The sequence below is a fragment of the Lissotriton helveticus genome, chromosome 5_1, assembly GCF_964261635.1.
Source record: "Lissotriton helveticus chromosome 5_1, aLisHel1.1, whole genome shotgun sequence".
In the NCBI taxonomy this organism is placed as follows: Eukaryota; Metazoa; Chordata; class Amphibia; order Caudata; family Salamandridae; genus Lissotriton; species Lissotriton helveticus.
Genome location: NC_136065.1, coordinates 2000836685 through 2000854265, shown reverse-complemented (window position 1 = coordinate 2000854265; position 17581 = coordinate 2000836685). Strand labels below are relative to the sequence as shown.

Sequence of the window (17581 nt, the reverse complement as noted above, 5' to 3'; positions counted from 1 at the left end):
CCACTAAATAAATTATTAAGGCCGCCGCAATGTGCCACCAGTGCCGTGCCCTCGCCGCGGCACAGTTAATCAAGTGCAAGCAACCCCACCTGCTTGCAACTGCTGCCTGCAGCCACGCACGCTGCACGCATGGGGGTGTGGTCGCGACCGGGTCACTCCGAAGTCAATCATGGCCGAGCCAACGCTTGGCACTGGAGCAGTTGCCGCGGCCACACTGAGGCTGCAAAACCGTAAGTTACTGATATTTACATATACAGAATAGCCCTACAGCACGCAGCTACCTTAACACCAGTAACTCACCGCATGTTGTTTGGATACGATGGGAAACAGGGTAGGAGTGTCTGTGGTTTATAGTCCACTGCCACAGGGAGCGATCAGAAGACGGAACAGACGTGTGATGTGCCAGGAAGTGGTGATAATGCAGGGGTGATAGGGCATGCTGAAGCCGGCCAGGGAGAGACAGCGGGGAGGCAGGGCTGGAACGAGTCGGACATACCTAGAAGAGGGTGTCATGGGGAAGGATGAGTGTAGAGCAGGGTATGGGTGAGGGTCTTCGGGGAAGGGTGGCATGGTGGGCAGGAATAGGTGGGAGAAGCTGCATTGGGTGGCTGGTGGTACAACTGCTGGGGTGGTGTAGCAAGAAGTGAGGAAGAGCACGAGTGGATTGTCACAGCTATCGGGTGCCAGTCCTTAACCTGCTTTACAAAAACGTTCAGTACCAGCCTGTTCTTGTCTTCTAATGCCTGCCTGTTCTTGCGCCATTACATAGCCTGCTGCTGGGGGGCAGGCTTTGAAGGGTAGTAGTGGGTACAGGGTAGGAGCGGATGTCCCAGCAGTAAGGATGCCAGACCTACCCCCCCCCCCCCCTTTGTTGAAAGTCTTTGAACAGAAGCCTGTTTTGTGCGATTAATATTCCTCCCGCCAAGGGGAGCTGGAGGGTGGAGGTTCAGGAATGCGCTGGCCCGGCACCGCCAGTACCATCCACTCTCACACTCGCCCATTGTCTCCCTCGAGCAGGGGCTGTCCGAAGAGTGCTCTTTGATTTATTGTGAGTTTGGAGCTGGCTTGTTGTGACGGTCAGGGAAAGATGCTTGTCGGGGCGGCGCCAAAGGGCCCTTGGTGTCCAGGGGCTGTCAGTTCTCCCAGAGTGAGAGTTGTGGCAGTTCAAAGCTGGCACCTCTGAGCTGCTGCACAGAGCACCCACATATTGTAAGCACGTGGAAGACCCCTTCTCTTGCCTGTTTGTTTCTCTCCTGTCACACTTTTCTGACTGCTGTGGATTCGCTCTCACGAGTGCCCACAGACAGCTCGGTTGTACAGTTCGCTTTATGCAGACAGCTAACAGTAGTGCTGGGTGTGAGCAGTACACGGCAGGGTGTGCACACCGGCCCCCACTGTTGGAATTCTTGTCCGCGCCCTCCTCCTGGTAGGAGAGGCGACCCAGTTGGCTAACCTGCTGAATTGTGGAATCTGAAGCCCTCAGCGTGATGTCCCGTTACGGAGACACTAAGAGCCCGATGTTCAGATTTGATTGGAATGAGTAAATATCTCTCACTTTCGTTTTTGGCACAGGCAGTTTCCACTGCGGCCTGTCAGGAAATAAGAGTACGTGAAACTGCACCACTTTGCCAAAATGACTTTGAGATCAATTCTGAAATCGCAACAGTGGCACGTATAATTAAAGGGGCACACGTTTTATTTTGTACAGAACACACTGCCTGCCCCTCTTCTGTCTTGCGTTCTCAATTCTTCTCATTGACTTGATGTTTTGTTATTTTGTGCATGTGATGCGCTTTTTGTCTCCGTTCACTCAAAACAAAACTGACCTGTTTGTAATAGCTTGTTGTAAATGGACGATGAATTGTGTGGCACTAACGAGGACGCTGCATATTGTTGAACCCTGTAGAAGAGGACATTGAGTAGTTTTCTAATGGTCCTATTAGCCAAAAGCATGCATGTGTTCGGTTTATTGTACCCTCCTTTGAAAGGTATTCTGTTCCCGTACTTCCAAGTTGCAGTATTTCAAGTTACTAATGTAGAACCTTGCTATACTTGAGCATATGCAAATTGCAGCATCCTACCTGTTAGAAAGTTGTGCAAGAGAAAATTAAAAGAATATGATGGCACTTAAGCACACTGACTTACAACATAATGAATTCGAGTTGACTTTCCACATTCGTGTTTCTTTGCTATAAAACCAGGGAATGGATCTGCATGTGGGAGAACCTCGTGGCCCCATATCCGAATAATTGTTAAAAGCTAATACCTTTAGGTGTATTTGTTGGCTTGAAAATGCTTTCCAGTGTAGATCAATTCATGTAGCCTTATTGTGTAGCTGAGGTGATTCTGAATGCTCGTCTCGTTGAAAACATTTGTCTCAGTTTTGGAATAAATGTATTTTTTTGTATTCGAATTCTGATACTCATGTAAAGCGCTCTGATACCTTCGGGTCTAGCCAGTGCTATATAAAACCTTTCAAATAAATAATTGTGTCTGCAAAACTGTGCAGTAGGGTTAGCGCCAACACGAAATTCATGCTAAAAAAACATTTGAGCGTTTTATTCCCCATTGATTACTGCAGAACTAAAACACAGGTGGAAATTCACATTCAAATAGTGTTTGCACCCCGGTGTATTTTTTGTGATCACAACACTTGGATTAAAGTCACAAGTACCAGGATGTTTATCTAAGATCGAGGTAACTATTAGCAGCAATACTACTGTCTCTCGGACATCTTTCAAGTGCTCACCGTCCTTTTCCCCCGGCACCCACCCCCTCCAAGGGGCGGCAATCTGAGGGATAGCCCCGGGCACCACGAGCTCTAGCTACGCCCCTGGGGCCAGTGCAAGGAATAGGCAAGTGGGGCACTCGAGGCGGGATCGCAGGCTGCACCAGGTCTAATCAGGCCGCGATACCACCAAGGGATCACACTCCCTGCGGCCGCCCTCTAGCCACGCTTACTGCGCTCATCACCGGGATCCTTTCGCCTGGGTGCGGCAGTCGGGCCAGAGGACGAAGAAGATGAGAGAACCGATTGAAAATTGTTGCCGGATGCCGCGCTGACAAGACGAGACTGCGGACTTGGCTCACCTCTCATCTCTCGCCTCACCTCGCCACTGCTCTCAGGGCTCTCACTGGTGCTCACTGCTGCCCACTAGCGACCTCTAGAGAGAGTGCAGGGGTTTGTGGCAGGTGAAAGGGGTTTGCTGAACTAGAACTGTGCAGAGACTGGAAAGCTCTGCAGAGTGCTGTAGTGTAGTAGCCTGGCATCTGAAGATGTGTGCTATGCAAGGATTGGAGGGCTGTTCTGTGAGTTGTGCACTGTATAGAAAGTGAAGTTGTGCATAAAGTTGAGAGCTGTGGTAAGTGGAATACTTTGCAGAGAATGGAACTTTGGTAGAACAATGAGTGAAAGTGTGTGTAGGAGACCTGGGACAGGGCAGAGAGTTGAGTGATGGACAAAGAGGGGGGCTGGACAGAAAGCCGAGGTTTGTGTAAAGGGTGAGAGGCATGTTCAGAGAGTAGATGGTGGATGTGTAGAGTTGATGTTTCTTTAGCAAATGTGGCCCGGGCACATGGAGGAGAACTACACTAGGAGAAGGGTTGAGTGGTAGGTGAACGGCTGTGATAAGAGTTGGGGCCATGAAGAGAGAAGTGAAGTACTGTGAGACAGGGCTGGGCAGTGTGCACCGCTTGAAGGAATGTGCACAGTGTTATGCCGTGCCGAGTGCGCCTCAGTATAGAGTTATGCAGTTATGGTAGAGCTCTTCTGGGACTGTAGGGTTGTGCAGAAAGTGGGCTGTTCAATGTTCTGCACTTCCCAGGGAGTCTGCAGAGACTGGAGCTCTGTGCAGATGGAATCTAGAGAGTGTTGATTGTGCTGGGACTGTATAACTGTTTAGAGGTTTGTGCAAATAATGTGGTGGGCTATTCTGGAGGTGGTGAGAAGCATAGAGCCGAGAGATGTGCAGAGTCTAGGGAACTGTCATGAACACAGTGACTGCTCCCATTTTAGTCACTCTCTTTCATACCTTCCCAGCTTTCAGATGGACTTTATCTTTAATAGTAATTGTGAAGTTCTTAGACAGACATGAAAATTGCTGCTATCATGGCCGCCTGCTATCTATGCTGACGTTTTACTGTTTTTAGTCATGAATGCTGACATTACGTTATGCCCCCTTGCTGTACAGGTTGCTGGACTTTTTATTGTTTATAATAATGGCTCCCTAAGACCAATATGCAGCTCGAGTAGATGTATTTTACCCCATATTAGTTTAGATTTTGTGTCTCCAAGTTCTGCTTTATTTTGTAAATAGAATTTAAAGCCAGTAGTCAAATGATATATAAACCAAGGTATTTGATCATTGAGTAAAAATGCAGAGCTCAGCACTGGTGCAGACCCCAGTAGTGGCGCAGAGTTCAGCAGCGCTGTAGAACCCAGCAAGCAGAGTCACCATCTACTAACTTTCATAGAAAGGGATTTGTATCAGTGCAGACTCCAGCAAGAACCCCATAGACTGCAGCAGCAGTACAGAGCCCAGCAGCACTTCAGAGCCCAGCAGCGGCACAGACTACAACAGCACTACTGATCCCAGCAGTAGAGTACATCTCACAAGCAGTGCAGATTCCAGCAGCAGTGCAGACACCAGAAGCTGTGCAGACGCCAGAAGCTGTGCAGACGCCAGAAGCTGTGCAGACGCCAGGAGTGGCACAGACCACAGCAGAATACAGACCGCAACAGAGGTGCAATCCAAGCAGACGTGCAGATCCCAAGAGTGGTGCAGATCCTAGAAGCAATGAAAAACCCAGCAATGGCAAAGACCACAGCAGAGTTACAGACCTCTGCAGCAGTGCTCATTGTCTGTTCTCTCCCAAAGAGTTGCTGTATGCTCTGATGAGCTCTATTGCCAAAGCATGAATAATACCTAAGCAAGAAAAAAATAGTCCATCTAACTAACAGAGACCCTCCGACATGCTGCACATTGCGCATTAATTTGCTACATTCAATTATTAACAGGGAGAGTCTCCGCTTCACATCCTTGAAAACACTCACATAACCAGATGAAATGAAAGAGAATTAAGGAGAAAACCAAAAGAAGGACAATCTGTAGTTACCTGCAAAGCGGCGGGCCCATCTCCAGTCTAGGAGAAAAATATAGGAAATTAAAAATGTAATTAATACATATGAAAAATACACAAATTTGGATCTACAATCAGGGTTTACCGTACAAAAATATATTTTATGTGGAAATGTTCTGAAATCTAATTCACTAAAAAAGCAAATACGCTTACCCCTAACCAATGCTTTAATCCCAAACCCCAATTGCTCCCCATCCCTTAGTCAAATCCTAATCCTAACTAATCCATAAAATACTAGTCTAACTATATGTATGTTAGGCTTTTGCCCCATGTATATAAATCTCCGCCAACTCAGAAAGTAAGATTCCGATCAGCAGGAGGCGTGTTTAATTTTAGCAGGGCTCTTCGGTGTCCTGGGCAGTGAGGCTGCTTCAATTCTGCTCCTTGGCACTCTGGCTGGCAGCAGTGCTGTGTGGAGCAGCCCTTGAATTCCCTGTTTTTTGTCCTTGCGCATGTCTGCAGCACCATATGGGCTTATCTTGGTTCCAATTTACGTAAAGATTTGAGGCCAACATATAAATCAATTGAATGTCATTAGGGATGCTGTGCATCATATACAAGTGTCTGGAAGACAGAACACCTACATCCCTTAAGAATAAGGTCCATCATTTTCGGCCCTCCATTACTTACCACCTAGTCGAACTAAGGAGCATATTTATTTTTAAAGACCACGCCGCGCAGCAAGTCACCTTGCTAGGTTGCATGACAGGGAAAGGTCAGAAATGCACAGCATTTAACATTATACAGCGCATTCCTGTCTTCTCCCTGAACTGGCGCGCAATGGGCTCCCTAGTTCCAACGCAGGCACCCTTGCACTATAGTATAAGTCACTTAACTGTGCCAGGCTTGCTTGGTTCTAGGAAATAAAATAACTAAAAGAATATTTTTTATACAAAACCAATTGGTCTGCAGTTCAGTCTTTTGAGTGTGTGCATTCATTTGCTGATTGAGTGTGTACAACAAATGCTTAACTCTACCCTCTGATAAAGCCTTACTGCTCACCCACACTATCACAAATAGAGAGTAAGATGCTATCTACCTTTGCCTCCCTTTGGGGCTCCACTGGACTCTGTGCGAACTATACTTCATTTTGGTGTAGTAATAATAATAAGACTTTATTGTTTGATTACTTAAAACCATTACAATTTAAAACATTCAATTAGTTCGTATAAAAAACAACCAATTAAAAAACTGCAAAACTGTTTTTTCCTTTTAACCCCTTGCGTGTGCATGACGGAACCACACCGTCATGAGCCACGGGCGGCATGTGCTTATGACGGCAGGGTTCCGTCATGCAGCTGCCGCTCCGCCCACGCGGTATTAATTCCCCGCCTGTGCGGGCGAATTAATGAGCGGGCGGTGCAATGACGGAACCACGCCGTCATGAGCACACGCCGCCCGTGACTCATAACGGCGTAGTTCTGTCACGAGCACAGCAGCGCCGTGCTCACCCCTGCGCCGAAATTCATGCCGTGTGAAGGGGTTAATGTTCAGCTAAAAAGCCAGGCTCTAATCAGCAGTTATTAGCGGTGGGGATTCTGTAGCGAGCCTATGAACAGTTTGCAGCAGTGCTGGGATAAGAGAGATTTGCGGTACTAGTATCTCCCAGCATTTTTTACGCTACCTTGACAAATTTGATGAGCCCAATATTCAGCTTTGTGTTTTCAGGGTTTAAGGTGGCTATTATGGCTTGGCGGCATGATGGTACTCCTAGCCTGTTCCATTCTTCCCGCAATAAGGATCGACTAGCTGTGAGCATTGCAGGGCATACGCAAACTATGTGCTCCATTGCTTTGGAATGATAGCAGCACAACCTACATTTTGGTATAGTATATATACACAGAACCAGCTTGCTACAGTCACCTTGCTGGACTGCATGATAGGGAAAAGTCAAGAATGGCACGGCATTTAACATTATACAGCGCATTCCTGCCTTCTCCTTGCACTGGTGCACAATGTGCTCCCTAGCGCCAATGCAGGCACCCTTGCACCATGGTGCAAAGGTGTTTGTATTGTAAGCAGGATTGTTTTTGTGTAGGAAGCGACATTGACTCTGAGGCATTTTCCTTTTCACATGTGTGCTGCAATTAATGCAGCACACATATAGGAAGTAACGAGGAGAAATAAAGATATTTCTCCTTATTACGCCTAACCTGGCGAGGCGTAGAAATTAGACACATTACTAGGTTTACCAGTAATGAAAAATCTGGATATGTCCCAAAATATAGGTAGATTTGTGGGCACACCGACGCTCCAGCCATAGAAAGCCTCCCTGAGCAGAGTAACGCCACGCAGTGATTTACGCTGTGCTACTCTTGATTTATCAAGCCACGCAAGGCCACCTAGTGAACAAACCAGGGGTCGCAGCTGCCCCTATATGACTCCCATGGCAGTACTATCCCTCTTCTCCCAAGAAGGCTGAGCCTGGCATTACAAAACGTGATGGAGACATTTCTGAAGTCTGCCATCCCAATAAAATCACAGTGTGCGGTGGGGTCAGTGAAGCTTGCTGATTCCATCCCACTTTGTGGAGAAGTGTGGCTCACCGATTAGAGCGGCAGACCCTGAGGCAGAGGTCTGGCCCGGGACCAGGGTTCAATTCCCGACGCGGCAGGGTCTTGGGCTCAATGTCCATGGACTCGATAATTCTTGCCTAGGTGCCTACTCTAATCATGGGTCCCACTCTGCAACTCTGGGCAATAGCTTGCTTAATCTCCACAACGGCCCCGAAAGCGCTTGGATGCCTGGCCCTTGGAGGTGCCCAGTAAGGGGCATTTCACAGGGAAAGCCAGGACGGGTTCCACAGCGGTATACAGCGCCAAGATACCTTCTAGGTGATAGTGCGCTTTACAAGTATACACACATTACATTACATTTGTGCGGAGATGGAAACGTTATTAGAGTCTGGGATGAGTGATATAAAGCCACACACAGGCCTTCTCTCTGCAATACCCGAGGATACATCTAGTTGCTGCATTGCTGCTTCCTCCCTTGCACCACCCACTGATGTGAAGGGCTGCATAATATAAGCCTAACGTCTTGCATAACTCCTGTAGCCAGAGGTTGTGTCTGGCTGCCCAGCCTTTACAGCACACGAGGCTCAGGCAGAAAGGCATTCATCATTACATTTCATATGCGGACTTTCAGAGTCACTCATATTCACCATACAAGTATTGGTGAATGCATTAGGTTTTGCCGATATGAAGAATAATAAGCAGTTTTTTGTTGTAAGTTGTAGCTTGCTGAGTAGGGGTACAATATACGTTACAGAAAGTCTGTTCTGACTTGTTTATGTACTGTTACTAGTGGTATAGTGCAGGTAAGTAATAGCGATATTTTGAAACATTAAATGAAAGAGGGGAATAATAGAACTAATTTATTATATAGCAATATTATGTGTTTAGTGGAGTTCGATAACTTTTGGGCTCTGTGCCACTGCACCATTCAGATGATGCCGCTAGTGCTTGCAAGACTACATGTGTGACTGCCTGTTTAGTCGTAAAATATAGTAATATTTGGTGTTTAGAGGAATTATGACAACCTTTGGCCCAGGCGCCACTGCACCTGCTGAACTATTCAAATCTTGAATCTATTGCCTATAAGGTAACTGCACTTGTGACTGCCTATTTAGTAGATAATTATTGCAATATTTAGTGTTTATAGGAGTTTTGACAACTGTTGGCCCCGGTGCCACTGCACCTGCAGCACCAGTGAAATTATGACCCTAGTACCTGCTAGGGAACTGCACTTGTGACTGCCTGTTTAGTAGTAACATTTTGCAATATTAAACTTTAGTGGGATCCTTAGAGCTTTTGGCCCCAGTGCTACAGCACCTGCTGCACCATTCAAATCAAGTTCTTTTTAACTGCAAGGTAAATGCAATTGTGAAAATATAGCAATACTAGGTGTGTAGTGGTGTTCTGACGTCATTTGGACTCAGTGTCACTGCACCTGCTGCACCATTACAATAATGCCCCTGTTGCCTTGAAGATAACTGCATTTGTGGCTACTTGGTTAGTGGTAAAATATAGCAATAAATCAGTGTTTAGTGGCCTGCCAGGAGCTTTTGGTACCAGTGGCCCTGCACCTGCTGCACCTTTCAAATAATGACCGTGTCACCTGTAAGATACCTGCACTTGTGACTGCCTGTTTAGTTGTAAAATATATATCAATAATCGGTGTTTAGTGGGATGCCTAGAGCTTCTGGTCCCCGTGCCACTGCACTTGTTGCACTATTGAAACCATGGCCCTAGTGCTTGCTGGATAACTGCATTTATGATTGCCTGTGTAGTAATAAAATATAGCAATATTTGATGTTTAGTAGAGTCATGACAACTTTTGGACCCAGTGCCACTGCACCTGCTGACTAATTCAGATCAAGCCCTTTTAACTGCAATTGTGACTGCGGTATAGTAGTAGAATTGTTCCGATAATGCCTACTAAGTGCAATGCAAGGTACTGACGTATGCATAGGAAATGCCACACACGTTCTAAGGCTAAAGTATCTGCTTTACACAACAAAGTAATAAAAAAGCAAGCATCCTCAAATACTGTTAGAAGCTATCTGCCATTTCCCTAGGAAGAGATCTTATCCTATAGTTTAACAGTCCCCGAAGTCTGGACAGTGAATGGGGCTTAAAATCTGTGATTAGCTTCAGCAGAAGATAAGTATTGTAAATGAGTGCATCCAGGGGAAGATAAGTATCTGTAAATAGTACATGCTGTGCAGCCTTAATGTAAGAAAAACAAATGTCACACACTAAAGCGGATTTGGATGAGTACCTTGGCCTTAGGAACTGATAAGAGAAGCTCCTTTGAAGATATATAAAGTACAATATATTTCACAAGCGCTGTGCAAACGAAACCTAATAAATTATAATGGGGTTGCAAATTAGGTGAGGAGGCGGAGCTCCTAAGTCCAACTCAAGATACCCCTACTGTGGTATAGGGTGAATTATGCATCCTTTGTATGACTATTAATTTTTATTATAGATTCCTGTCAGATTGCAGCAGAGAGAGTTATGTCAGTCACTGAACTATCTGTGCTCAAATGGCCACTAGTCATATCGCAGCAGGCCCACGCAGCCGATTTTCCTTACAATCCTGATACTCCGAAGTCTATAACATTGGATAAATAAATAAACTGGTATTTTACAAATATTCAAAGATGCCTGCCTGTTTTATAAAGTCATCTTTAATTACTGCATTAATTTTATCATCAGCATTAAGCTCTTTCATAGGTTGGGATTTAAGTGCCTTAGTAACAACGCATTTGCCAACTAAATATATTGGTGAGATGATAAATATAGACAAGTTTATGGGACATTTTTATTTTTAGCACTAATTGGAAGTTTGTAGTTTCTCACCCAATGATCCAATTATCTTTATCTGCAAGTCCCCATCTTCATCTTCATCTTCCTCTTCCTCTTCCTCCTCCTCCTCCTCCTCCTCCTCCTCGTCTTCTTCCTCTTTGTTCTCCATTAAGGTATCACCATTAGTTTGCTGAGCTTTCATATTTTCATACCTTCGAAACAGACAAATAGAAATGCTATGAAATTCCCATCTGCTCAGAAGGTAAGGGTAAGGGCAGGACAGAATTTATGCATTGAGCCAATACAAATATGAATAAATAATAAGAAAAAGAGGTATGCAGCGAATACAGAGTATTCACTCAGAGAACAAGCATTTGCAATGCTCGTATTAATTAAGTTTGAGCTATTGGCATTGCTAAATATTGCAACACCAATTGCAACAAAAGTCTATAAATTGTAGGCCAAAAAAATGTGTATTTTTTTGTAGCAATGGTGGCATGCTGTGCTTTAGATGAATATGTTTAAAAGTAAAGTGTGCCATACTGCGATTGCTACAATAGTTAATTGTGGATGCGTTAACAATTGATGTGTGCACTGATGGCTGGTGGTGTGTGTGCCTGGTGGAAGTGTGTACTGCCGGCTGGTGGTGTGTGTGCCTGGTGGAAGCGTACACTGACGGCTGGTGGTGTATGTGCCTGGGGAAAGCGTGCACTGATGGCTGGTGCTGTGTGCCCGGTGAAAGCGTGCACTGACGACTGGTGGTGTGTGTGTGTGTTTGGTGAAAGCGTGCACTGACGGCTGGTGGTGTGTGTGTGTGTGTGTGCCTGGTGAAAGTGTACACTGACGTCTGGTGGTGTGTAAAGAATAAACGTAGGGAGGGTCAGAATAGGGCTATATTTAACGACCAAAACCACTCATGCCCTAAGAGAGACTGTCAACAAACAAAAAGTGGCCTGGTCAGAAACCTGTAAATGTGCCGCAACTGGAACTAGTGCCCCAAAACCATTAGTAGCACTAGAAGTGATAACCCGGGTCTGTTAGGAAAAAATTCCCATCAGCCCACCCATGTGGTGGAATGTCGTCATGTGGGAGATGTCACCAATCCAATTCTCAAACAGTGCACCTAGTCATGGTGCAGAGATGGATTAACATGGTGTAAATACAGACCACTGGGCTTCACTGGTGATGCTAATGGGGTGCAGTGCAAAAAATTAAAGTGAAAAACGTGAAAGTAAAATTGACTCCAAGGACCAAAATTAATTTTAATCAGTATGGCGCTTGGGTCAAGATTAAAATTTGCCAAAATAGTTTGAAATAATAACTATATATGGACAAAGTGAGTGGAGGTCGACATGTTTCAGCTGTATTGACTGTTGGTCTTAGCTTTCTTCAGGACCATTTAGGAAACTGCGACTGCAAATCAAAAAATTAGTGAAGCACGCTAATGTACATTGGATAAGTCCTACCAGTTCCTCTGAGCCCAGATGAATACCGTAGGAAGTCCAAAATTTTATATAACTCCCAGCATTATGTGGGAGTACGCCTCACCTCACCCGGAACCCACTCGGGAAAAAGGGAGGCCCCGCTCTGTCCGTCGGTACCTCGATGCCTCCGTTCCCTCTCGGACGCCGGCATCGAGGTACCGACGGACAGAGCGGGGCCTCCCTTTTTCCCGAGTGGGTTCCGGGTGAGGTGAGGCGTACTCCCACATAATGCTGGGAGATATATAAAATTTTGGACTTCCTACGGTATTCATCTGGGCTCAGAGGAACTGGTAGGACTTATCCAATGTACATTAGCGTGCTTCACTAATTTTTTGATTTGCAGTCGCAGTTTCCTAAATGGTCCTGAAGAAAGCTAAGACCAACAGTCAATACAGCTGAAACATGTCGACCTCCACTCACTTTGTCCATATATAGTTATTATTTCAAACTATTTTGGCAAATTTTAATCTTGACCCAAGCGCCATACTGATTAAAATTAATTTTGGTCCTTGGAGTCAATTTTACTTTCACGTTTTTCACTTTAATTTTTTGCACTGCACCCCATTAGCATCACCAGTGAAGCCCAGTGGTCTGTATTTACACCATGTTAATCCATCTCTGCACCATGACTAGGTGCACTGTTTGAGAATTGGATTGGTGACATCTCCCACATGACGACATTCCACCACATGGGTGGGCTGATGGGAATTTTTTCCTAACAGACCCGGGTTATCACTTCTAGTGCTACTAATGGTTTTGGGGCACTAGTTCCAGTTGCGGCACATTTACAGGTTTCTGACCAGGCCACTTTTTGTTTATTGACAGTCTGGTGGTGTGTGCCTGGTGGAATCGTGCACTGACGGCTGGTGGTGTTTGTTCCCGGTGAAAGCGTGTACTGATGGTGTCTGTGCCTGGTGAAAGTGTGCACTGACGGTGTGGTTGTGTGGTTTATGAGTGTAGTTGTGTGTTTGGTTGTGTGTGTGTGGTTTTGTGTGTGTGGTTGTGTGTGTGTGGTTGTGTGTGTGATTGTGTGGGTGGTTGTGTGTGTGTGTCATTGTGGGTGGTTGTGTGTGTGGTTGTGTGTGTGGTTGTGTGTGTGTGTGTGGTTGTGTGTGTGTGTGGTTGTGTGTGTGTGTGGTTGTGTGTGTGTGGTTGTGTGTGTGTGGTTGTGTGTGTGTGTGGTTGTGTGTGTGTGGTTGTGTGTGTGTGTGGTTGTGTGTGTGTGTGGTTGTGTGTGTGGTTGTGTGTGTGGTTGTGTGTGTGGTTGTGTGTGTGTGTGTGGTTGTGTGTGTGGTTGTGTGTGTGGTTGTGTGTGTGGTTGTGTGTGTGGTTGTGTGTGTAGTTGTGTGTGTGTGGTTGTGTGTGCAGTTGTGTGTGCAGTTGTGTGTGTGGTTGTGTGTGTGTGGTTGTGTGTGTGTGGTTGTGTGTGTGTGGTTGTGTGTGTGTGTGGTTGTGTGTGTGTGGTTGTGTGTGTGTGGTTGTGTGTGTGTGGTTGTGTGTGGGTGTGTGTGGTTGTGTGTGTGTGTGGTTTATGTGTGGTTGTATGTGTGTTTGTGTGTGTGTTTGTGTGTGTGTGTGTGGTTGTGTGTGTGTGGTTGTGTGTGTGTGGTTGGGTGTGTGTGGTTGTGTGTGTGGTTGTGCGTGTGGGGTTGTGCGTGTGGGCTTGTGCGTGTGGTTTCTCTTTTCCTCCTTTTCTGCAGGACATTCCCGTTTATGGAAGCATTCATTGCAGCTCACAAATTACCGACGTATTCATTAGAGCATTTTTATATCTCTGTGTAACCAAAACTTTAATTACATACAACCTTGTGCTCCATTAAAAAATGCGCAAAACCCCCATGTTCTTTCAATTCTAGCCGCTGGACGCTAAACATGTTATTTAAAGGCTTTCTTTATTTCACTTTAATCTTCAATTGGAAGATTGTGCCCACCTGCGGTATTTCATAAACGTCGGACCATATTACATAAAGTTCTTTGACTCTGCGAAAAAGAGATCCTTAGGTTTGCCGGGCTTTTAGTGCTTGTATGTTAAGCAGAGACTAGTGAACGAGCTTCACGCAAAACCTGTTCTTGATCATGCTTGGTAGAGGCTTATATCAAGGGTTTGATATATAGGAAACGGTAACAGATGATGTAGTTACTCGCCAGAATAGTAGTTCTACTATTTCAGATACACTGAGGACAAAAATATTTATAAGTACAGTAAGGAGTAATCTGGTATGCACTCTCATCTGCCCCAGGACATGTAACTTCCTATTAATCGCAGCTCCTATTCGACATAGTCCTTTCTATTCAAAGGATATTCTGTACGAATATTTCCTGAAGGTTTCCATTTTAGAGGACAGAAGCCAATTCACAGAAGCATGTCATAGTATGTAAAAGAGAATTACTGGAGTCCTATTGTATGTGCTTCAAAATGCCTTTCTAGATAGGCCCCACTGTGTTTCATATATATGCACATCCACCTCTAGGAGGCATGAGAGTGCTGTTAATTAGAATATTCAGAGAAAGCTGCTGCTTGCAGTCACGTGGAAATTTATTACATGTAAAAAAAAAAAAAACAAGGTATGCAGTCATCTGACTACTAAAGACGGCATCTGCTGCCCTTGCACTTTATCTGCTGTAATTAGGGTGGCATCTCACTAGACCTGGCCATTGGGCCTTTGAGAGCCTTTCTAAGTTGATTGGGAAGTTTTTGTTGTTGTTTTTTTTTGTTTTAACCCCTTCCATGCTGATGACGGCCCCCGTCCGTCATGCATCACGGTGGGCGTGTGCTGATGACGGCTGGGGGCCGTCAGGATCCCGCCCACTCTTTAAAACGGCCGCACAGTGCGAAAATTCGCCGCGCATGCAAGGGGTTAAAATCCCTCTGATCTAGCTATCCAGGGGTTGATCTGAGCCACCGGGACAGCTTGCAGTAGAAGAGGCTCCCTGAACTGTATTGAGGTGTTAAAACGCAGCACACTCCAGACAAAGGCCTACAAGCAGATCTTATCGAGCCCCTTTCACATTCAGGGATACAGGCCAATTGGTTCGGAATTTACAAGCTCTAAACAAATGTCCGCTTCCTTTCATCTTGGGAGGGCGGGGTGACGCAGGGGCAGAGCGAAGCGACGAATAGTGAAGTATGTGACTTTTACAACTTCCTCTGGGCAGGCAGCCTTCCAGTGAATTTACACAAATTAAGCATTGCATAGGTCGGATTTTTAAAACAAGATGTCTTTCGCATAGCCAGTCAGTCAGCTGTGCTATCTGATAAACGGCGACCTTTGTGTGAAACAACATCGTATATAGAAAACACAGCGATGATCTAATAAAAATCAAAAGACGATGCAGGCATTCAAAAACCCACCAGTAACATTTAGTCACGGCACAAGAAAATTGCTACATTAAACAAGCATTTACAATGCAACGGTTTCGCCTTTGCAAAAGTTAGAGCTATTGGCATTGTAAATGACAACATTTTTATTTATGTGTTGGTTTTGAAAACAGATAAATAAATGGCACTGTCATTTACATTGCGAATAGCTTAATCTCTCGCAAATGTGAGACCTATTGTACCCTACTGGACGAGCTCAGCAGACAGCAATTACTTCCAGACGAGTTCTATAACACAACAGTGACACTGCTAAACCCAGAGCTTCACAATAGAAACAGAAATGATACATGAGAAGATTACGAGTGAACAAATTACAAAAGCAGACGTTAAGTTACATGAGGCAAGTGGAGTGATGTGACAGCCACCACGGCATCATATAGTGCAGGGGCAGTGTGATACTGGTGTTGGGGCACTGTCATCATGCAGTGCAGTGGGGGAAGCCGCTAAGCCACTAATGGTGAATGGGTTCTGGGATCACAGAGTAAAGGTGATACTGTGGTAATGGTGAAAGGACGCTGACACCATGCAGTGCGGGGGGACTTAATGTTTGCACAACGGCCTCTGGCACTATACAGTGCTTAGGTAGTACAGTAACAGTGCAGGGTTTCTGCCACTATACAGTTTGCTCTGAAAAAGATGCCCTGCCCTTGCAACAATGATGCGCAGCCTTGTTCCTTTGTGAAGACAGTCTTTTAGAGACTGTTCTCCTTTTAGATGAAAATAGGGCAGCAGTTATGGTCACACTTTTTGTTAATTCAGTTGCCAGTCAGCTCCAAATCAAAAGAAAATAAGGCTGCGGAGTGTAATTAACAATCAGTTCAGTCGTTGTGTCCCTTGTCTAGCCCCTGAGCTTTGTTAAAATTGCCATCTGAAGGCTGAAGGGAAATCGATTTGATTCTAATCGCACCATGAAAAGAACATGATCTAACTGCTTTCAGCCCTCGGTAAATCTGTACGAGGTCTTTAGCACAATGCAACTTCCAATTTAAAAAGCACTGAATGTCTCGTCAATGACTCTGTGAAGAAAAAAGAACAAGAAGCAGACATAAAAATTCCAATAGTTGTTTAAGCATTAAAGTTCATTTGCATCACAGCGGACGTGAAATGGGCTGACCTCTCAAACCGCCTCTCAGGTCTATGAAGTCGTAGCCTTGACAAGCCAGCATTGAAGGGTCTCATTGACTCTGAAAGGCTACTCTGTCAATGGCGAGCAGCGGCAATGGGCTCGGCGCAGCGCATGCATCTGCCTGCCCACCCGTCGCTCGACCAATGGCAGGCCCGATTCAGGAGCTTAAATCTACCTTGTCTTTCCCCTAATACCTTTAGAGACTAGATTAAGATCACTATACAAAGTTTGCGTCAAGGTTTCAAGTTTTCCTGCTCATTATGAAACGAAGTGAAAAGCAATGTACCCGGGCACCGACCATTTTTGTGGGGCCTTTCAAGGAACATTTTAATTGGCAAAAGCATTCCTTTGTGCTTTCCCGGCCTACCTTCCCTTACCAAATAGCACTCAGTCAAAATGCGTGTTGTTTCACGCCATCTGCGCTAAATATTCTAATCATATGTAAATATTTAAAGAGACTGCAGTACTTGCAACAAAACTTTTGATACATGTTATACATTCTAGCTCTTTTTGAGAGAGTATAAAGGCTCACTCACATGCATCTCTCTCTGCCATTACTGATGTGGGAATCGAGTAAATCATACGCCTTGTTTCACAAGTACAACCCCAAAGCTGTGTACACCAAACCCAACAACCAAATTAATTGTAGCATACTAGGAAACTACTCAACCAAAGCTAAGAGAAGTAACAATGTTAACAAAACTCTAAAAACCACGAATCTTTAACAACCATGAGACGTGCAGGTTCATCAATCACCGCTCACTTGACATGGCGCTGATTTACAGAGAGGAGCAGATTACGAGGCAACACCCTCAAAGGATCGTCGCTGGAGTGAAACACTTTCAACACACAGCCGAACGCACACTCAAACTCTTGACTGTGAGGACATGCCACAAGAACAACGGGAGGGGGGTGCGGGAACGGGCAAACACGGACAGCGGTAGGGGGCGGGAACGGGCACACATGGACAACGGGAGGGGGGGGCAGGAACGGGCACACACGGACAGCGGGAGGGGGACATGCATAATAACGGAGGCAAACAGGCAAAGAGGGTTGAGAAAGAAACAAGGACGCACTCACCTGGTCATCTTCCGGCGGCAAATGATAATAAAAACATGGCGTCCCAAGAAAAAAAAAAATA

The 17581-nt window shown here is 45.4% G+C and overlaps 1 protein-coding gene across 1 annotated transcript in view; it reads right to left on the bottom strand.

The window, feature by feature from the left end:
- Positions 1–17581, bottom strand: part of LOC144756155 (E3 ubiquitin-protein ligase TRIM39-like) — a 261144-nt gene that overhangs the window by 123085 nt on the left and 120478 nt on the right. The window contains exons 5-6 of the mRNA XM_078645733.1: positions 10506–10663; positions 5116–5142 (exon numbers count right to left, since the gene is read on the bottom strand). Of these exons, the coding sequence (XP_078501859.1) occupies positions 5116–5142; positions 10506–10663 (185 nt within the window). The remainder of the gene's footprint in view (positions 1–5115; positions 5143–10505; positions 10664–17581) is intronic.